The 21,469-nt window shown below is 40.5% G+C and overlaps 2 protein-coding genes across 4 annotated transcripts in view; one reads left to right on the forward strand and one right to left on the reverse strand.

Moving 5' to 3' along the window:
• The window catches only part of abl1 (c-abl oncogene 1, non-receptor tyrosine kinase), a 34,064-nt gene extending 26,974 nt beyond the window's left edge, over nucleotides 1-7,090 (forward strand). For all 3 annotated transcript variants that reach the window (XM_055040234.1, XM_055040235.1, XM_055040236.1), the window contains 8 exons: nucleotides 829-1,101; nucleotides 1,298-1,382; nucleotides 2,039-2,216; nucleotides 2,621-2,805; nucleotides 2,965-3,117; nucleotides 3,202-3,291; nucleotides 3,392-3,520; nucleotides 3,901-7,090. In XM_055040234.1, the coding sequence (XP_054896209.1) occupies nucleotides 829-1,101; nucleotides 1,298-1,382; nucleotides 2,039-2,216; nucleotides 2,621-2,805; nucleotides 2,965-3,117; nucleotides 3,202-3,291; nucleotides 3,392-3,520; nucleotides 3,901-5,576 (2,769 nt within the window). In that variant the 3' untranslated portion in view covers nucleotides 5,577-7,090. The remainder of the gene's footprint in view (nucleotides 1-828; nucleotides 1,102-1,297; nucleotides 1,383-2,038; nucleotides 2,217-2,620; nucleotides 2,806-2,964; nucleotides 3,118-3,201; nucleotides 3,292-3,391; nucleotides 3,521-3,900) is intronic.
• Nucleotides 7,091-9,466: 2,376 nt separating this feature from the next.
• Nucleotides 9,467-20,371, reverse strand: rab14l (RAB14, member RAS oncogene family, like). The gene is made up of 8 exons (XM_055040243.1): nucleotides 20,262-20,371; nucleotides 15,347-15,405; nucleotides 14,887-14,940; nucleotides 12,836-13,013; nucleotides 12,303-12,369; nucleotides 11,226-11,313; nucleotides 10,968-10,998; nucleotides 9,467-10,085 (listed from the first exon to the last, which is right to left on the reverse strand). Exons 2-8 carry the CDS (start codon nucleotides 15,396-15,398, stop codon nucleotides 9,908-9,910), a joined length of 648 nt encoding a protein of 215 aa, XP_054896218.1. The 5' UTR covers nucleotides 15,399-15,405; nucleotides 20,262-20,371; the 3' UTR covers nucleotides 9,467-9,907.
• Nucleotides 20,372-21,469: the final 1,098 nt, after the last annotated feature.

The following is a 21,469-nucleotide window of genomic DNA, read 5'->3' on the forward strand; positions in this document are numbered from 1 at the left end:
CTCAAGAACTTCCATCATTTTTCCATGTGTCACCTTCCTGTCTGTGATGAAGCGAGGTGAGAAAGCTTCTAGAACTCCAGCTATGAGAAGAATGCCTCTGACCGCGACCATGCTTCGTGTATTAAACACCAAACGCACAAGGCCCGACTTGGGTTCTGACTCCCATGCTGAGACATGCTTTTATGCAGACAGATGCAGCAGAGTATGCATGCTCACACATGAAAAATGCAAATGCACAAACACAGACCGAGAAAAGCAGACGCGTGCACAAGGTTCCCCATTCTCATCTGGTTTTCCATCATCCCTCTGAACTGGAAGTCAGAAGTCTGGTATGATGGACTTCCCCAGTAACTGAAGATTACATCAACAGCTCTGAGACAGCCTCTGTATTTTTGCCAGTTAAATGTTTTTTTATTCTTTCCTCTGTAGTCCCTTTAATTTATGCACTCAAGGCTATTAACATAAAGTAATGCAGAAGGAAACTATTTTTAGTATTATGCAACAGTGGAATAATGGAAAAGTCTGTCTACTGAGCCTTGACCAACACACTTCTGTCCACCAACTTCCTGATGAATGCCTTGCTTGGGACGCACCAAGATCATAACTTTTCCAGATATAACTGTTTCCAGCAACAGCTTAGCTTAATGTTCCCACACAATGTGTTTTAGCATTGGTCGTTCAATGAAAAGTTTTTATTAAAATGTTAAAAAGTTGCACCTAACTTTAGTTTCTAAAATATTTTTGTTAAATGTACAAGAAATGAGTTCATTTTTTTCTAGTGTAATAAGTGAGCATTCACTCAGATGTAAAAACCCTGTCCTCCCCCAGCTCTATGTGTCGTCGGAAAGCCGTTTCACCACGCTGGCGGAGCTGGTGCACCACCACTCCACCGTGCAGGACGGCCTCATCACCACGCTGCATTACCCTGCACCGAAACGCAACAAGCCCACCATCTATGGAGTGTCTCCCAACTACGACAAGTGGGAAATGGAGCGCACTGACATCACCATGAAGCACAAACTGGGAGGAGGCCAGTATGGCGAGGTGTATGAAGGAGTCTGGAAGAAGTACAACCTCACTGTGGCTGTCAAGACACTTAAGGTAAGGTGAAACAAATCCTTCTTATGTAAGCTTGTGGAAACATTTTAACTCCAGCACAATACATTAGGAGTGTGGCAGATATAATTTCTTGATCAGGCTGAATAGTGCTGCCCTCTGCTGCCACAGAGACGCATCTACACTTTAATCCTAACACTTTCCCCCCCCCACTTCTTCCTTTATGGAAACAACTTTGTAGGAGGACACAATGGAGGTGGAGGAGTTTCTCAAAGAAGCTGCAGTTATGAAAGAGATTAAACACCCCAACCTGGTGCAGCTTTTAGGTATGTTGAAGAATCAGTTGACTAGTTTTTTAATTAGATTTAAATGTGACAGACCAATAAAAAGTAGTGGACAATTGTGAAGTGGAAGGGGTTTTATTTAACAGAATGGTATATGTTTATATTTAACTCTCTTTAAACTCTTTTACCGAAAGTAAAATCCAGTGCAATCAAGTAATTTTTTAATTTGCTATTTCATTTCTGAGTGTCAGCAATTAACGTTTAGTTGTTTGGGGAAGACCTTAAAGGTTGGCTAGAGAATATTGGTGAACAAAACACATCTTGGAGATGGATAAAAACTCCAAATAGAGAGAAATTTAGAGCAGTATCAGGTTAAAAAATAATATCCCAAGATTGTTTAATTTATGACCTGACGATTGCTTAAAAACTGACAGGGTATGCATAAGTGTTAATAAGAGAAGCAGCCCAGAGGCGACTTGTAACTCTGGAGTAGCTGCAGAGATCACAGCTCAGGTGGGAGAGTCTGTCCATGTGACAGCTGTTATTGCACGCCGCAAATGTGGCGTTAAATCTTAGTTTTCCACAAGCTGTGCAGAGCCATGTTTCCCAGCCAGGAAAACATCGCACTGCTAAAGCCATAATTAATTGCTGGTTGAAATGTTAAGCTTCATCCAGTGTTTTGATTTTTATACTTGCAGGTGTGTGCACACGTGAGCCACCATTTTACATCATCACAGAGTTCATGACGCACGGCAACCTCCTGGATTACCTGAGGGAGTGCAACAAGGAGGAGGTGAACGCTGTGGTGCTGCTGTACATGGCCACACAGATCTCATCTGCCATGGAGTACCTGGAGAAAAAAAACTTTATACACAGGTGACTATTAAATTTAAGTGTCACGCATTTATCATATACTTTGATGGAAACAAAAGAAAAACATTTATAATAAGTATGAAATAATTTTCCTTATTCTTGGGCAGTTCTTTAATGGATCATAGAGAAGTCATTGTTATTCTTCTGGCATGTTCAGCATGCTCCTTTAGAAACTGCAAAGCATGATTTATGCTCAAACTACACTTCAATTCTGGAGCCTGTCAGGACTCGGCTTATGACTCAATGCTGCTCCAAAAATTGAAATCCAGCACCACAGCAGAAGAAAGTAGAGAGCGCTGCTTGCAGCTTTTCATTTTATTGTTGTAATCATTTAGGTTTAGGATTATTTTTATGTCATTTTCTTAAAGTCACAAAACTCCCTATTCCTCCTGGGTTCTGTCCCGCAGGGACCTGGCTGCCCGGAACTGCTTGGTTGGGGAGAACCACCTGGTGAAGGTCGCAGACTTCGGCTTGAGCAGATTAATGACTGGAGATACATATACGGCTCACGCCGGTGCCAAGTTCCCCATCAAGTGGACCGCTCCAGAGAGTCTGGCCTATAACACATTCTCCATAAAGTCTGACGTCTGGGGTAAGTTTACGCTCTCTTGCACAGCAGTGGAATTTACTGCTACTGTTTAAATTTATTAGACTGAACCATAGCAAATTTCCACTGTGGACTCTTTAAAGACACTTTTTTAAATATATTTTACCCAAGACGAAACTAACTGCTTAGTTTTTATTTTGTTAGCTTTTGGGGTGCTGCTGTGGGAGATCGCCACCTACGGCATGTCTCCTTACCCTGGCATTGACTTGTCCCAGGTCTATGAGCTGCTCCAAAGAGACTATCGCATGGAACGACCAGAAGGCTGTCCAGAAAAGGTCTATGAACTTATGAGAGCCTGTGAGTGCTGCAAGATCAGTCTAAAAACTGATGAAAAAGTCTGTTCTTTTCAGCTTTATTTACGCTTCCTTTCCTTCCTCTCAGGTTGGAGGTGGAACCCCTCAGAGCGTCCATCTTTTGCTGAAACACATCAAGCCTTCGAAACCATGTTTCAGGAGTCTAGCATCTCTGACGGTCAGTCTTGCTTCCCTCATCATCTAAAGCACATCTCTTATTGGTTTTTTCTCCCCCAAAGTAACTCTTCATGTTTTGTCGACTCTTCGCTAAATAATAGAAGTTGAAAAGGAATTAGGAAAGAAGGGGAAGAAGACAACATTAGGCTCCCTCCAGCAGGCTCCAGAGCTGCCAACCAAAACCAGGACGGTCCAAAAGAACATGGATAACCGAAACAGAGACAGTCCAGGTGGGATACATGCACAATGTAGTGTGTCCTTCCATTAAGTAAATAGGAATTAAAATTAACTGTAAATGAAAATTAGTCAAAATTTCATATCCACATGTCCACAATTGTTTAATTTGGAAAACTTAAAGTGATCAATATTGATAATATGAACTTGTATTTTTTTCAAATGTTGAACTTCTAAGAAACTTCTAAAAAAATGTTATTGCATTGGAAATGTTCACTTTTCTGAAATAATTCATTGCTTTGTATTACAGTCCATGGCTAAACTTTATTTTAAATCCTTGTAAAAGTATTGACACACCTTTTTCAGTTTGTCACCTCCCAGCCTCTACTTTTAATATATTAACATATTACATTGACCTATTTGTGCTGTTTCTTAGACCCTGTGGAACCTGAGATGCCTGTATCATCGCCAATGCTCCCCAGGAAAGAGCGCCCTCTGCTGGACAATAACCTAAATGAAGATGACCGCTTAATCCCCAAAGATAACAAGACCCGTAATAGTTTTCTCAGCCGCATCAAGATCAAGAAAAAGAACGCCCCGGCTCCGCCCAAACGAAGCTCCTCTTTCACCAGGACAGACATTTCCTTTGAGAGGAGGGTAGTGACTCCCGATCCCCGAGATGGTGACAACTTCAACAATGGTACATCGTTGTCTCTGAATGACACCACACATGGTGTTGAATCCTCAAAATTCATGGGAGGTAATAACAATGGGGCAGGAGGCATCAACAGTGGGACTCCCAACTACCCGGGGTCTCTGTACCCCCGTAAAAAGGGCCCCCCTTCATTGCCGAGCCCGGGTAGCAAGGCGGCTACAACGCCACCCAGTGAAGAGGAAGGGGTTTCCAATTCAAATCGCTTTCTCTGGTCGCCCGTCATGTCAAACGGCCGAGACGGCACCGAGTGGAAGTCCGTGACACTCCCCCGAGATCTGGGCCAGCGCCACTTCGACTCCAGCACTTTGGGAGGGAAGCCGGCTCTGCCACGAAAGAGGACCAACGAGCAGAAAGGAGAGAGTGCCCGTCGAATGGGCACCCTGACCCCACCGCCACGTTTTAACACATCATCGGATGTTTGTCCTGCCTTCCTGGGTAAAGACAATGATTCCAGTTCTGGTTCCAGTCCGCAAGCGTCAACACCCAAAGTGGTGAAGAGACCAGGCTTAGCAGGCCAGGAAAACTCCAAGACCAGTGCTCTCCAGGCAGAACTAAAAGCTAATGTGCTCCTTACTCTGGGGGCAGCAGGAGAGGAGTGCAGGGCTCGCAGGAACAAGCATGCTGTGGAGCCCGCATCTTTAAGGGAGAGAAGCAAGATGCATAAACCCAAGCCGGCTCCACCTCCACCACCCACTGGTCCCAAATCAGGCAAAATCCCACGAAGCCCCACTCAAGAATCCCCCGTATCCTCGCCCTCATCTTCGCCCTCAGACATCAAATCTAAGGGCCTTCCTTTCGTTTCAGACCTTCACCATACAACTGCTGCTAGTGACCAAGCCCGCTCAGCCTTCACTGAGGGACCCAAAAAGGGGCCTTTGGGCTCTAAACCTCCAGCAATAAAGGCTTCTGCATGTGCTACTTCTGTGACCACTTCTTCCTCCTGCCAGACCCAGGGTGGCCCATCATCCACAGTCGCCTCCTCTGCCGATCAGAGCTTATCTGCTTTCACCCCTATTGCCAAAACCCGATCGTCCCTCCGCAAGACCACGCCCCGCCAAGGCAGCGAGCGCACGCCCAATTCAGCCGTGACACGCGAGATGGTCCTGGAGGGAGCCGAGCTGCTGCGCGCCGCCATCTCCCGCATGTCCGAGCAGACGGGCAGCCACAGCGGCGTGCTGGAGGCCGGGAAGAACCTGTCCAAGTACTGCATGAGCTACGTCGACTCCATCCAGCAGATGAGGAACAAGTTCGCCTTTCGAGAGGCCATCAACAACCTGGAGACGAGCCTGCGTGAGCTTCAGATCTGTCCCTCCGCCACAGGGGGCGCTAATGCACAGCAGGACTTTACCAAGCTGCTGTCCTCTGTTAAAGAGATTAGTGACATTGTTCAGAGGTAGCGCCATATAAATCGCCAAGATGGGAAACGGATATAAACTTTGACACATGAGCCTCTGAGAGCTGATGGGTGGAGTGTGATTGAGAGGAGCCGTGTGGACTGACACTACAGTTTTCTCCCACTTACTGACTCATGTGTTGCCATAAATGGACTCAAAGGAAACATTAACTTTATATGCACATTGTCATCTTAGCCTTAACTGGACTGTGGACCAATTCTACATCAATCATCTTTGAAATAATCATATTTTACATATTTAATTTTTTTGCCCCCGCAGCCCCCTTCTGTTTCTTGACATTATTATAAAAAGGCCTCTGATCTTTTTTTAATTTTTTTAATGAACGTTAGTGATGTGATGTTGCAATGACAATTAATGAAATCCAAACTTGCCTTGGAAAATATTTCCAGTTGTTTTTCTGTTGTCGGCTTAAAAGATTCAGAGAAAACCTGCGTAGATTGACTTTGTCCTTCACTTTTTACTTGTTTGTTCTGTCGTCATTGATTGGTCGTGTGCTGAAAGTTGAGATTGTGTTGCTGATGTTTTGTATTGGTGCTTCCTGCAGTATTTTGCAGCCATTTGTGCCATAAAATAACAATACGGAGAGAATGACCCTCTTGTCTGTTTGTGCTTCTCCCACCTCTCCCGTAACAATTAGTTCTAGTGAGGCTGTTATTGGTTAAAGCATGTTTGTATGGCTTTGGCTGAGTTCTGCCTTGTGCTTGAGAGTGAGTGGCTGTGTTCGTGTTTATCGGATACAAATGTTTGCAGCATCAAAAAACAAAAAGAAAAATCTTTGAATCTGGGTTAATGATCTGCATCCCAGTGGATTTTTTTTTTTTCATTTATTCTCAGACTAAACCTGTCTTTTTAAATTTGTATGTATAAGGAGTTTTGATGCAATTGTTTCCTCTGTGCCAGTGAAAGCAGCCATTAGTAGCAGCCTGGCCTTGCTGCAGCATGCTGTTAGATAACAGACCAACTCGGTGTTTCCCCGGCAGGCCTCTGTTCCTGACACACGAGCGATTGTTGCAGAGGGCCTCCACCGCCACGAAAAAAAATAAAACACCCCCTTGGGAAACACTGGACTAAAATTTTATCGCGTCTGTCAATTGCTGTTTCAAGATGACTGAAAGAGGGGGGGGACCATTACAGACACTGACGTGAGACTCCACCGTAATGTTTTTCTTTTCCCCACCCCTTCATCTGAATCCCTCGAACTTTTTCCTGTATTTGTGCTGTAATCGTCTCATCCTCTGTGCCCTGCCTGACTGCGAAGCCTTTGGACAAAAGTCACCGCTGCCGGCCTTGACTTCAATGGTACTGTTGTTGCTTTTGTTAATTCCTCTTCTGTAGCGAACATACCACTACTCTACTTTTGTGTCTAAGCCTCGATCACCAAGTTTTGTAAACAAAGTTTTTCTGTATTTGTAAATGTTTCTTCCTCTCTAACCTGGGTGCAATTTTTTTTTTTGTTTTGTTTTGCAGTAAAATACAAAAGCTACTTGAAATATAAATCTGGGTGTGACTGTTTTTATGACTTCCTTTACCGAGTGAAAATAGCTTGATTTAAGAATGTTCCTGCACAGCCAGAGGGAGATCGGAATTTAATATTTTCCAGGTTTAGAAAAAGAAACTTATTGACTTCCCTACAATATTTACATAACTTTCTATCCATTATTCTGTTCTCCATTCCATCTTTCAGCCACTATCAGTTATTTATTCAGTCTTTATTTTATCTTTTGCAGATTCAGAAGTTAAAGCCTGCTCACTAGTCTCCAGCTACAATTCTTATGCAGGAGCTTCCCCTGTGCAACACATCTGAATCAAATGAATGGCTCGTTGCCAGGGATTTTCTGAATTTGACGGCATGGTCAGGTCACCTCCTGACTCTGAACACAAACACACCTGATTCAGGTGTGTTTAAGCAGGGTCATACCTAAAAGTTCAGATGACAGCTCTTGAGGACTGGACTTAGTTTCCTCTGCTCTAGAAAAAAAAATTGACACAAAAGAAGGTGTTCTAAACAAGCCAAACTGACAATGGTCACCGCTGGTCTACAAAAGGGATTGTATGTGAAATCCCCTTTTTTTGATGTGAAACTCAAAAAAAGGGGATTTTCTTGTCGAAAACAAACCCAGATGTTTAGAAATCCTTGAATCTTCCACATTTGTTCATTTGCACAATTTCAAAATCCAAAGTCAAATTTGAGTCATTTTTGATATGTAGAATATTTTTTATAACTGAAGTGATACGGCCCCTTTAATTCATCCAAGGCAACATCTTAAAAAGGACACACACACACACAGAGTCAGGTTATGTATAATTTATTTTTTCTGACTAGAGTATTTTGTCATTAAAATCAAAATGTCAACATTTTAAAATCATATACACGCCAAGAACGCATTTAAATGTTAGCACAGCTTCTTAAAAATTTATACATATTTACTTGTTTTTGCTTTGCTTTTTTTTTTTTTTACCTTTTGCTTTTTTTAACTTGTGGACAGACAAAGCAGGAAGTGGTCACTCAAACTGTAAAGGGGTGGAAGGCAGGGAGGGGGAGAAAGGAAGCCCGCCCCACCCACGATGAAGAACCAATCACTGCTCCCCAAAATGGTTAAGAGTGACGCTCCGTCCCTCCGCCAGGGAGCGGGCTTGATGGGGTGGAAAAATAAAGGCCGACTATGAACACAAACACGCCCCCCGTTCTCCAATCTATACAGAAATGATGCAAAATTGCAGACACAAATACAACCTGCATACCTCAAACCAGTTTCTCTCCCCCTCATTATATCGGCTAACTCAGTAGTGTGCAGATGGGCTGGTTAATGGGAGACGGCGGCTTGTCCGGGTCTGTCCTTTACGTACGTTTATTAATAGAAACTATGTTACAGAATTTCCCCAAGCATGAATTACAGGCAACCCACAAGCACACCAACTGTACAGATCTTGGCAGAGCCACCAGATAAATTTCTGAAACCAAAGTACAGTAGCAAGATCATCACCAGCAGTTAAGAAGCGAGATATATATACAGCTGTTCAGTCAGGGGACTGCTATGTTACAGAGAAATTGTACTTGAAGAGGAAATAAACATTTCGCTTTACAACTTTATGTTTGGAGTGGGGATGCATGCTGCTTTGTGTTGGTTACATGAGGCAGACTAACAAGTCTCCAGATAAATCGGCTCTTCAGTGCAGCTTTTTGGGGGCCCAAATAATTGTGTTTTAATGAGTGTAGAATGTAATAGTGATCCTAAAAGACAAATTTTATTCAATCAGGGTAGCGTGAAGAGCAAGTGCATCAAAAAAGAAGAACTGCTATAATAAGGCAACGATGACGAAACAGATGCTGGTAAAGACGTGTTGACATGATAGTGAGGGGAGAGTTTTGGGGGTTGGATGCATGAGGGCAGAGCTGAAGAAGAACGCGATGGAAAATGTGATTAGAGTGACGTCTGAGTCAAAAAAAAAAAATTAGAAAGAAAAGACAACCATCCACCCAGCCAACTGTAATTCATTCCAGCTGGAGAACACCAAAATCTCCTTGAAAGATTAAAAAAAAAAAAAAAAAAATAGCAAAAAGAAGGTAATTCCTAACATTTATTGTGGCCATCTGTTTTTTTTTGAGTTTCCTTCATTGCATCTCTCATGAGTTACTGGAAAAAAAGCTCAACTCCTCATTCCGTCTGGAGTTAACCCGTGTGGCCGTTTAATAAATTACTTTATGAGCTCCTGCCCTCGCTCAAATGAAACATCTCTTATCTGCATGATGCGGTGAAAAGAACCATAAATTTGAAGAGTTTGGGAAGATCATTCAGATTCAATTGAAACAAAACTTCTGCAGTGTGTATATTTCATATATATATATATATCTGTAAAACCAAACATAAAAAAACAAAAAAAACAGTCTTGCTTTATTATCGATTGAACATTGAGTCTATCTAAAGTGTCAGTGACCAGTGACTCGTGGTGTCATCTACAAATCCTACTGATGGGAGGGAGGACGACTGAGGGGGCAGCGGAACAGCGGCATTATGGGACTGAAAAACACGGACAGTTTTAGGACGAGTGAGACGGCAACAAAGAGAGACGGGCAAAAGGAGGAGGGAGAGATGTAGTCCACACAGCCCGGCTCGGTCTGGCGTTAAGTCGATGTTCGCCCTGCCTTTCCTCCGCAGCCCTGCTCTCACGCAGCTCCTGGTGCAGTGAGGGATGAGCGCACAAAGGCGTCGGAATGGATGGAGGGGTTACTCAAAGGAGGCCGGGCAGAACGGATAAAGAAGGATGGAGGAACGCGAGGGGGTGGGTGGAGCGGTGGGGCTTTTGCTCGGTCATTAGCAGCCGCAACCTTCCCTCTGGGGCTGGGGTTCACTGGTCAGCCGACCGCCCTGAGGCGCCGAGGGCTTGTGCTGCACCCCTGACTCGGCGGCGTTCAGGTCCAGGCTGCCATCTTGGATATTCTGGTAGATTTTCTTAGCGGCTTCAAGGAAAGCGTCCTCGACGTTTTCACCTCTGGAGAGAAAAGGTACAGTTATATGAAGCCGAATAGGCAAAATGCAGAAAAAATGTAAAGTTTGTACAGGGTCTTGCAAAAGTATTCCTACATTTTGTCACATTAAAACCACAGAGTTTCATATGAGCCACAAGAACCAGGAAAGGAGCGCTTTCCTGGTTAACTACATGCGTAGTTTAATCTTTCTCCTTCCTGTTCCTGTCTGATTGCTGTGAAAGAACAGGCAAACTCATACCACACAAAATGGACAGTACTTTGGTCAGATGAGACCAGATTTTTACGTTCTGACTTACTGATGGATAACTAGCACATAACACACAATCCCCATGGAAAAACATGGTGGTGGCAGCATCATGCTCTGGTCAGAGGTTGAGGAGGTAAAGATGGACGAGAGCTTAAAGCAATTCTGACTGAAAACTTTTTTGGTGCCGATTAAAACTTGAGGCTGCGGTTGACCTTCAGCAGAATGGTTTCGAATAAAGCGAACTCATGGGATGGAATGGTCCAGTCAAAGTCCAAATGATCCAAATAAGATAGGAAAGATGTTCAGTGTGTACATGTGTAAAGCTAGAAAAGATAGGAAAATATGAAATCGCAATATTGTCATGCCTGCGATGATTTAATTTGAAATTAAGATAAGAATTGTAATTAGTTGTATAACAAACACAAGCCACACTTTTCAGGTTTTTAATTTGCTATAAAGTTTAAAATGTGTGTATGCATACTGTTTTCTCCTCTCTTCCAAATCACATGCTAGCTCAATATGTCATATAATATCTCAATAATGCACTGAAGTTTGAGGCTGTAATGTAACAACAGGAATGTGAACATTTTTGCAAGGTAAAATGTTGCAGTAGCTGAAACTTTGAGGTGGTTCTTACGTTTTTGCACTGGCTTCCAGAAACAATAAACCTAAGAAACAGAAAGAAGAAATTATTAAAATATATTACCAAGTTCACTTAGCATCTCCTTACTCATTCCATTTTTAATCCTTTTTTTTCCCTCTCTATTGAAACCTCGGGTTATGGTCTGACATGAAAGTTAGTCGTAACAGCGAAACAGAAAAGTCCTGAAATTGGAATATTTTCCTGAGAAATTTGCGCTTTGATTCACACGTGTCCAGGTGACGACCGGCTCACCGTTCTCCTCAGCGAACTGCTTCGCCTCCTCATACGTGACGTCTCTCTGGGCCTCCAGGTCCGCTTTGTTTCCTATGAGAATGATGACCTGACGACACGGGAAGAGGAAGGGTGAGACGATCTCCTGCACGCTCGTTCCTGCCAGGGAGAAATCTGACGCGGTGCGAGGAGATAAAACTGAAGAACATGCAGGAAGGTGGACTTCACTGATCTATGAAGAGATAAAGTGACGGCCTGGGGAAGGCATGGGGGCAGGTTGCCTAACAGCCGGATCATCAGGAGATCTCTAATGTACCGATCTCATATTTATCTCTAGAAATACCAACTACATGATTCTGAATCAGAATTTAGACGCTGCTTAAGATAATTAAAACTTAACATATTCAAATTATTGTTCTACAGCATAAGGTTTATTATGAAGCTCTTGAACATTCACACTAAAAGTAGTGTTAAGAGCCCCCTTATGGTCTCTACAAGTAATTTCAGGGAAAAAAATACATTGAAAACAATAAATAAAAAAAGAAAGTATGTATGCAATCCACTGTCAATGCATTTCACGTCCAGTGTGTGTTACGCCTAAACTGATTTTGATCTGATTTATATGCAAAACAAAACAAAGCAACCTCAAAAACGTATCTTACAAAAACTTTGAGTGGAATAATTAGCTATACATCCCGTTTGAAATAATTAATAGTGGCCATTTACATCCATTTAGTGGCATTAAAGTGTACTTTAATGGCAGGAAGTGTGCGACGTTCCGTTAAGGTTGGATGAAACACCAGATGCATTTCAAGAAACCTGAAATAGAAGTGGCCTGTTGCACAAGCACAGACTTCTCTGATAGAGAGCTGGATGATTTGGAGTTAATCAAATTTGTCAAGAAAGATCTAGTTAAGAAACCAGGCCTGTGCTTTTCCAGTAAAACTGATGGAAAACAAAGTGGTAGAGGAAGAGAAGATGGAGTCACTAAGAGGAAAAATCTGGTTACAAATTATATGTACACCTAAAGATGAAGAGATACGTTAAATTTGCATTACTATGTGCAATAACGCAGTGTAAATATGTCTGTATGCTTACAGTGTTGGGGTTGGTGAGGTTTCTGGCGTCAGTAAGCCAGCTGCTCAGGTGGTTGTAGGTGCTTCTCCTGCAGGACAACAACATGCACAGGCGTGCAGAAGTTTGAGGTTATCACTACATGTGAAAGGATTAAATGGGTTCGTCAGAAGTAGTATAATCCAACGCTGTTTTCTTTCAAACAAACAATGCTTTCTAAGCTGGAGGCACACCATGTGAGGGAAAACATGATAATATCAAGACTTTGCGAGGCACACCCTTTGACAACAGGAAATGAACATTTGTAAAGTAGCAGCAACATTTGTGCTGCATATTTTTCCCTTTGGAGGACACTTACAGATTTTCCTCCAGTTTACACATGCACTGCTGCAAGCCTCCCGTCAAACAGCTGAGGACAGACCGTCCCAGACACTAATCATCTGCAGCTCTCCATCTCTTTCTCAAACGTTATGTGCAAGTACATAATGCTAACTTCTTATTTTCTTCACATCAGAATCAAGCAGAAAGCGGGAAGAAAGGAGAACCAGCAGCCTTACCTGGTAATGTCGTAGACCATAAGTGCCCCTGCAGCCCCGCGGTAGTAGGAGCGGGTGACGGCCCTGAAGCGCTCCTGTCCTGCTGTGTCCCAAATCTGCAGCTTGATTTTCTGTCCGCTCACCTCGATTATCCTCGTCCCGAACTCCACGCCGATTGTATGAGGGCAGTCTGCCATAACTGGACAACAAGACAGAAGACTGAAGTCAGATCATTTGTGTATTTTTTTGATTAATCACATGCAACTGTTCTTTGCTAATCCTTGTACAAACGTTTGGTGCTCCGTTTTTCTTTTCGTTTTTTTTTTTTTTTTTTGTTTTAAGCAAATTTAGGAGGGTGTAAGTAAGTTTAACTAAACTTATAAATCCTAAGAAAATTGAAAGATATTCTGAATTTTGTCCTGCCCTTACTAGCCTAACTCAATTTTATATTTCAATTGCTCTACAGACAGTAGCCAAGCTATACAGTTATCCATGGAGCTGGATTAATTCGACCATATAAACTACAATCATGTCTTGGAGACATAAAAAAAAAACATGTTGGTTTTCCTTCTTTTCAATTCAGACAAACTGTTTAATGTTTTCTCTGGATAGATGTAACTAGACCTCAACTAGATGTACGGGGGACAGAGAGTTCAGTTATCAAGAACAAACTCTGGGTTTCTGTCTTTATTCAGTTTTAGGACCAGGATTAAATATGTTATTTTACTCTAGAGGGGCTTTGATAATGAAGAGCCACTCTAGAAATACTGCTGGAGAACATGCTGACTGCCATGTTATTGCACTGCTTATGTGGCTTTTTTGTTTTTTCAAGAACTTTGATGTGAACCAGTCACAGTAAATTAGAATACACATTCTAATGAGGTTCATTTGTCAGATTAAAAGTACCTTATGGAAAGACTAAACAATTTTAATTAAGGTTACATTTTTGAATTAAAATGTTTCTCAGTCTGATGTAATATTTTAATTTTAAATATGTTTTCATTATGTCTGTGTGTAATTACTCTCTGTAACGTGTTTCGCTTAGTGATAAAATCCCTTAAATAAATTGACTTTTGGAAAATACTCTAATTTACGGAAAGCTTCAGTGAATAAGGTTTGTAAAAAGTGATTTTTCTACCAAGTCATTCCTATTCGTATGAAATCCTTTGAATGAGATGCCAGGAAAAGTCAGAGTCACCAAAACTTTCTCAAGCTGTTTTAAGTTTGCAGTGATGCGGTACGTAGAAGCTCTCCTAAGGAGGCATAAGGCCTGTTGCTCCAACACTTTTTTCCCTTGGAAGAAACACGGCAGCAGTTTGGAAGTGAAATGTTACGTTGTTCTGAAATGGCAGTTTCAAAGCCACGAGCGGCAAGTCTGCTGAGACTGCAGGACCTATTGTAATAAAGTATTAATTGTTCGCAGTCCTCCTAGCACCTAGTAAATCATCCACAGCCACATGAAAATGTATGATGTAATCGGAGGAAACTTTTCTCTGATTGGCATTTCATGATCTGAATCTGACTGTGCACGACTGAATGGGCTCGAATGCATTTGAACATGAATCGAACCTTTTCATCAAACGTCATCAAAATGACGTTTGATGCTTTTTTTTTCTTGCAAATTGTATAGAGTGAAGGTAAACATACATTTTTGCATTTTAACTGAATTCATCTGTGAACTGAAAAAAAAAAACAGTTTGAACTTTGCTTCAAATGACTGAACGTTTCCTAAAAAAAAATTAAAAAACATAAAATAAAATCTACCCCGTGTGTGTGTGTGGATTCGTCCAGGATGTGATTATAGACATGAATAAGAAACACTGCATCTGGCTTTTTAATAGTGCCACTAAACACAACTGAGCTGAATGGCAATGGGAGGCTGCAGCTGGCTCATACACAGGAGAAGAGACTCTCACTGTTGAGCTACCATTCATCTGCTCTGCCGTCGACATCCGCTGCCGTAAAAAGAAATCTAAAGAGGTTTAGGCACTCCAGAGATATGTGGCAACCTTGCAAGCACTGATGTGCACCCAAAGACACACAGAGGAGTTAAAAATCAGAGCAGTACTTACATTTCTTTTCTGTGAACTGGTGAAGCAAACAGGACTTCCCTACTCCCATGTCCCCTATTGAGGGAGAGACTCAGGTCAACCAAGGAAACAGAGGAGCAATCATTTTCTATTCAAGCTTGCAGTGTTGACCCCAATACAACAGCAATGCTTTACATTTTATGGACTACTGGGACAAAAAAAAAAGGAGAGATGTTTATGAATGCCATGTTTTTTTATGAATGTGAGGCTTACTTTCGCATAAATTGTACATATTTCTACACTCTTCTGATCAACTGTAATGGCCAAGTATTTAATCAACAGTTCAATAAATGAAAACAAAGTGGTGGCAGTGTTTGTTGATGTAATGCATTTTAAAGTAAAAGGCTTTTATGTAGAGCAGTAAGAGGAATTAAGACATTAAATGTAAGTATGATTAAAAAAAGACAGTTTAAGCAAGGTTCATGGAATGATGGTCACTTACCAATAATGATGTATTTGAAAATGTAGGAGTAGTTATATGGTGCAGTGGCCATGGTGGCTCTGGAATGAAAGCAGAGAGGTGTTTTCAGCAAATATGACAAAAACAGAAGAACTGGGCTTCAGGTGCTAATATCAGATTTAACAAAGGCCACATTATTCATATTTATTGATGTAAAAATAAGTGCTAAAAACAGAGATTGAATGATTTTCATTCTGCAGCCCATTTTCAGAAAAACTCAATCCTGACTATGTCAGCCTTATGAATAATAATAGATACCAGCTTTAAAGTGACAACCAGTGTTAATTTTGACAAACTGTCAATAACATCAGACACTCAAAAACATTCACATTGACATATAGGTTCCAGGATATGTGTGTGTGATATATAATGCGATTGTGATACATCTCTATTTTTTCATTCTCATCTGTCCCGCCTTCACTCCGTGACCTTTGGCATTTTGAGCAAAGTCATTTGTGTCCGGTGTCAACATCTGCTGCTCTGGAACTCTGCCCAACTGGATAAATATCACATCAACATGTAAAATGCAAACTCATAACACTTGAAAAACATCAGACAACAATTTGGGAAACCAAAACATTCCTTTGCACAAGGAATATTAAAAGCAGTGGCTTTTGGTTGGTTATTCTGACCAACAGCTGAAATCAGTTTAACAAATTAACAAATTTGAACTCTGAGTTGATTTCTGAAGGAAACTTAAAAAAATAAAATAAAAAAGCACCTGAAAAAAATCTGAATGGTATTTTACCCTAAATTGAAAAAAAAAAAAAACAGTGACATCAAAGCTATTGAAATGCCACAGCATGGTGATGAAACGCCATGCTGTTTCATCACAGCATGCTGTTTAGGTGTTCTAAACAGAACCTCTTTCTTTCCTCTAATCACACAAGAACACATTCACTATTATAGATTTAGCTATAAATAAAAGCTCTGACACCGTCCATCTGCTGTCCACATGCAATTATCCTCGAAAGATCTTTCCCAGTTTACTGGTCAACACTATCGTTAGCGCTACTATTCTATCAGTTTTCATCTCAAAATCACAGCCTGTCCACAACACATATATGAAAAAGCATTTAGGTTCACTCAAAAACTCCAGATATTTTTAAGATGAAAGTGTGTTTGAACTGGCTTTCTTTTTTCCAGCAACAAAGCGCCAGGGATCCTCCTCACCGCCTACAGACTCATGTTGTCTGAATTAGTGGTTTGTTAGGGCTTTGCAGCTCCCAGATTCTCATTTTAGATTAATAAGCTTTCACTGAGAGTGGCAATCTATCTCATAACAGAGCAGGCCGCCACCAACTCCGGTGAGCTTATCTTCACAATTTACAGACAGTGTGAGCTCGATACGGTGCAAAGCCAAAAATAATCATTTAGTGGTAATATCATTTTATTGAGTGAGAAAAACAACTACTATAAGAGGCAGAAAAATTCTGTTGAGTTTTGACATCAAATTCACCCATTATATGAAGCCATTTCCAGACATTTAGGCTCTTTTTATGCTGACTCTTACTTTCCTCCTCCTTGCTCAAAGTTAGTGTGCCTGAAGGCCGTGCCTTTCAGCAAGTGAAGGTTCAGACTAATTTGTGCTGCAGTTCTTTGCAGCACAAATTAGTTCCCTGTGCCACATCACAACCCAGAACTGCCTGGCATACTCGCTCAGACTTCGGTACCTGGAGCAAAGTGACCATGTTTGACTGGCTGGGCTACTGCTGACACAACTCCAAAAAAATGTGGATGGGCTGAGATAAGATAAGCACAGAAGGAAAACGACACAAGTGACAAGAGAAAAAAACAAAGGCTTTTACTAAACTGGAAGCAAACGGATGGGGCTACAAATGATAACGTGAACATTTTCCAACCAAATACATTTTGGAATGGTTTATATTAGTTTTTTTTTTTTTTTTGACTAATTTAAATAAAAACTTTGGCCCAGATTTAAAATAAACTGACTTGATTATCTCATAACCGGATATGACACAAGTGCAGGTTTTCATCTATTACAACACACCTGCAACATGAACAAACCTGCGTCTATCAGTCAAGTCATGCTTCTTTATTTTTTGCTTCTAAGAAGCCAAAATTGCATTTTCAAATGATCTTGGAACAGTTCCTCAGGCTTTTGATTTTTGCCAAAGGTTTTTCTTGGAAAGCAACGTTTCACCCAGGTCCCAGTCCAGTTGCCTCGCAGTGGTAGAGAAATGTTTTTGATTAAGAAGTTGCTTTAAACTTAATTTTATTTAAACTAAACAACTTTTTAGACCCTTTTCACATTTTATAAAAAGTGGAAAAGCACAAACCTTTAATTTGTGCTTAAAAAACAAAATTTAAACATCTTGTGATGTTCAAGAACAACCTGTGTTTCTGCTAATGACCCAAGAAAAGACTTGGCTCACACCAAAAGTCCTCCACGAACTGCAACCTGACCTGCTTTTCACCACTGACTCTACTGGCTAAAAAGAAGCAGTAGTGCTTCAGGACAACATAAAATAAGTATTAATGTATGCATCATCTGTTGCTAAGGTACATTCAACACATATTTGATATTATAATAAAGAACGCAGTTAGTTTTACAAAGCTACATATGTTCACAAGGATGCTAGAAGTTCACCTTATTCATCAGTTAATTTAATCATGTCAGTTGCTGATTTAACAACATTATGGGGAAAGGGAAGTTTATTAAATAAATGGCTCGTGTCCCAGACATTGAAAATTCTGTATCCAAATTTTAAGGTGATATGGATCAGGAACCAGTCACACTGTAGTGCTTTTAATATCCCAGCAGAGCGCTTTAAGTCTTTGACAGAATTTCATCACGTGACCCTCATATGCTCACCTCATCCCAAGTGTAACAGGGAGATAATCTCTTAGAGTGCATATTCCCAACAAGAGTAAAAACACCAAAAAAAAAAAAAAAAAAAAAAAAAACGAGAAAGGATGAGTATTCATTAAGATGTAGCAAAGTCAAGGCCGTGTGATTAGAATGCAGCTTCAGCCTTTTTCATATTCCTCTGAAACATCAAGTCTCTTTCTAGTGAAGAAGTTCAACGACCTCTACTGAGCTCACTTCCTTTTCAGTTCGTGTTTCGTTTAACTTGCGATGATTCATCAGGAAACGTATAAAAGAAATCAAGTGTTGCTATAAAGGATGAGCAATATGAAATCAAGTTTTTAATCGCAATATTAGTTTGTTGCAGTGAGAACAAGAGACTACAGAACTTGAAGAAAAATGTTTTCTCTTTAACTTCTTAGCATCATTTTAGTACACTATTAATAATAATAATAATAATAAGACGATTTTACAAAATAAATCTAGAAGCAGCTCTGCTGAAGTATTTCGTCATATGGGACATTATCTTTTATTTTAGGTTTAAATATCAAATTACCTTAGATATCAAATCACAGCAGGCAAAGTTGTAAAAATATTCTGCAGTTTGGTTAAACCCGGTTGCTCAAAATCCGCTTTAAATATATTTGATTCAATATACCACAGTGAATAGTTCCCATGACCCTAAACTCCCAGAGTAGGTCTTACAGTCTATTGTTTATGTCATTATAGCTACCCTTTCCTGTTTAGTTTACCAAGCTGCTGCTGAAAAAAAAGCATGCAATCACAATTAGGTATGCAATATCTTAACATAAATCACCACATTTATTTTTAGTGGAAAACGATGAATACTTTAGGATTAGAAAAATGGTGGTATGCAAATTATGCAGCTACATACAGGGCCCCTTAATGAAATCCTGAGACTCCAAGTCCTAATGAAAACTTGCAGTAAGGTGTTAAAACTCCTGATATATTAAATAACGATGCCGTGTTAAAAAACAATAAATTGTGTGATCGCAGTAGTTCAATTGATTTACTCACAGATCACTGAAATGATGCAGCGTTTTAAAGCATGTTTAGCAAAGCTATTCCAATGGGGAAAAAAAATCTATTTTCATACATAAGCGTTTTAATGTTGTTAAAAACAAAACCAAAAGAGGTGGCTAATACACGGAAAGCTACGAATTAGCAGTAGACTGTATAATGCTGCTCTATTGATCCATTTTCACTCCTTTGCAAATACACAAAAATTATAAACACCGAATCCAGAACTGAACATGTGAGGTAATAGATGCAAATGTTTCAATTTGACATGTTCAGCACTGAAAATTTCAGGTTAGCTTAACATTAGCTTGAAAACCGGCACACAAAAAAAAACAGCAGTGGGTTTACTAGTTTGCTTCTTTACTGAGGCATAAAAAGACAAAAAACATCTGCAAGAAGACAGGGGAGGAAATACAGATATACATTGTCGTGAAAAAACACCACAAGTGGTCGAGTCTGATCAAAAATACAGCTCCAGATTAGGTGTTTTGAAAGCGAAGTTTGCATTAGCTCTCTAGCTTATAACCTAGCTGACGTCAATGTGTGTTTCTCGAAAACAAACGCTACAAAAACTAGACGGAACGTACTTGCCACCATTTTCACACTTCAAGGAAATGTCTTACTGTGTGAGAATATCGAAAGCCACAAACTAATCTGGGACCAGCTTTATTTTATTTAAATACTAAATAAACCAACGTCGGTTAGCGTTAGCTTTAGCAGGCTGATTGATCAGCTAATAGCCGCGTTGCAAATGTATCTTGTGAGCCTAAAGCAGACAACTTATACGGCATATGAGAGATGTTTTTCCATCATAATAACTCGATAAGAGTCCACATTATTAAATAAATGAAACAACCATTATCTTAACAAGCTTCGTTAGCTTTCCACTTAGTTGTATCCTGGCAAATACAGCTAATGCTATCCAATTTCTACAGATCACTGAGTCAAACGTGTGTGCCTCCATGTTTATTCAACATATTACCATTGTAAGGTTGCATTTAAATAATCCTCATTGTCTGTCCTTACCAGGAATGAAATCTTTCGGCGTTTTGGAGCTGTTCAGAAGAGGTTTGCAGGTTATCCTGGCTCAAGATGGCTGCTCACCGCACAGGGTTTCCTCGGCTCTATACAATGGGTTTCTGGGACAAAGAACCTCGTATGCGGCGATTTGCTGTTTAGGCACTATTAGTAGGAGTGAGAATGGACGAGACAACCTAAACGTTATATTATAATATCTCTGGAGATAACATTTAGTCCATATAGAAGAGATAGTAAGAGCTTTTATTAATGCAAATAAAAATAATAATTTTTATCTTTATTGTCTATGTGCTTTGTTAAATGTGTGTTGTGAAGTCTCTGCTTGCATATTTTCTGCAATAGCAGCTTTACACTTTCTCCATACTCACTAATAATTAATAATATGATAACCCGCACACGTAAGGGTGTGATTTAAAATTTGGAAGGTAAATGCAACTGTTTCTTTAAATGCTGTAAATTGCAAGTTGAGGCCTTCATGGACTGGACCTTTTTTCAAGGTCCACCGCCAAATGCTTGACTGGATTGAGATCTGGAAAATTTGAATATCTATGTGTCCCTGTGATGGGCAGGCGACCTATCCAAGTTGTACCCCACATCTCGTATGATGACCACTGGAAACAACCCATGATCGTTGCCCAAAGGATCAGCGATTTCTCCTTCGGCATACTTCTGATTAGACTTAAAGGACCAACCTTTGCTTGTGCATCTGTGAGTCTATTGTAGTCTGATTTCTTTGGACCACTTTTGACAGATATGCCAAGAGCATTCCACAAAAGGTAGGACAAATTTCAGATATGTTCTGGCAGTATGGCATTATTGTGCCATACAGTATTATATTGCATATTGTACCATTTCACACTAAGCCTTTCTGTGAGGTCAGGAACCTTCCTGAAACTTTGACATCTTTATTCTGAACTCCATTTGGATGATTGAGCACCTAACCTCATTTCTGAGGCTGAGCTCATCTCATTTTCCCCATCTGTATCTAAATCTCAATCTTTTGGTCAAGATCCATGCTTCATTAACATAATTAAGGGAATGTAGAGAATTAAAAGTTTAATTTAGACCCCAACTTTTATGGATTGGTTTGGAGCACTGCCAACATTACTGTAGGGGAACCCCATCTATCTCGCTCCATTCGATCCATCTTACCATCGTTCCTAAACAATGATGGTTCAAAATCCTTGAACTCCTGT

Source organism: Poeciliopsis prolifica, unplaced genomic scaffold, assembly GCF_027474105.1.
Source record: "Poeciliopsis prolifica strain line A6 unplaced genomic scaffold, Auburn_PproV2 SCAFFOLD015, whole genome shotgun sequence".
Lineage (NCBI taxonomy): Eukaryota > Metazoa > Chordata > Actinopteri > Cyprinodontiformes > Poeciliidae > Poeciliopsis > Poeciliopsis prolifica.

Coding starts and splice junctions, on each gene's coding strand:
- rab14l (XM_055040243.1), bottom strand. CDS start 15,398: ATGGCCACTGCACCATATAACTACTCCTACATTTTCAAATACATCATT. Junction 13,014..14,886: donor CCAGTTCACAGAAAAGAAAT/GTAAGTACTGCT, acceptor CTTGTTGTCCAG/TTATGGCAGACTGCCCTCAT. Junction 12,370..12,835: donor ATGGTCTACGACATTACCAG/GTAAGGCTGCTG, acceptor GTTGTCCTGCAG/GAGAAGCACCTACAACCACC.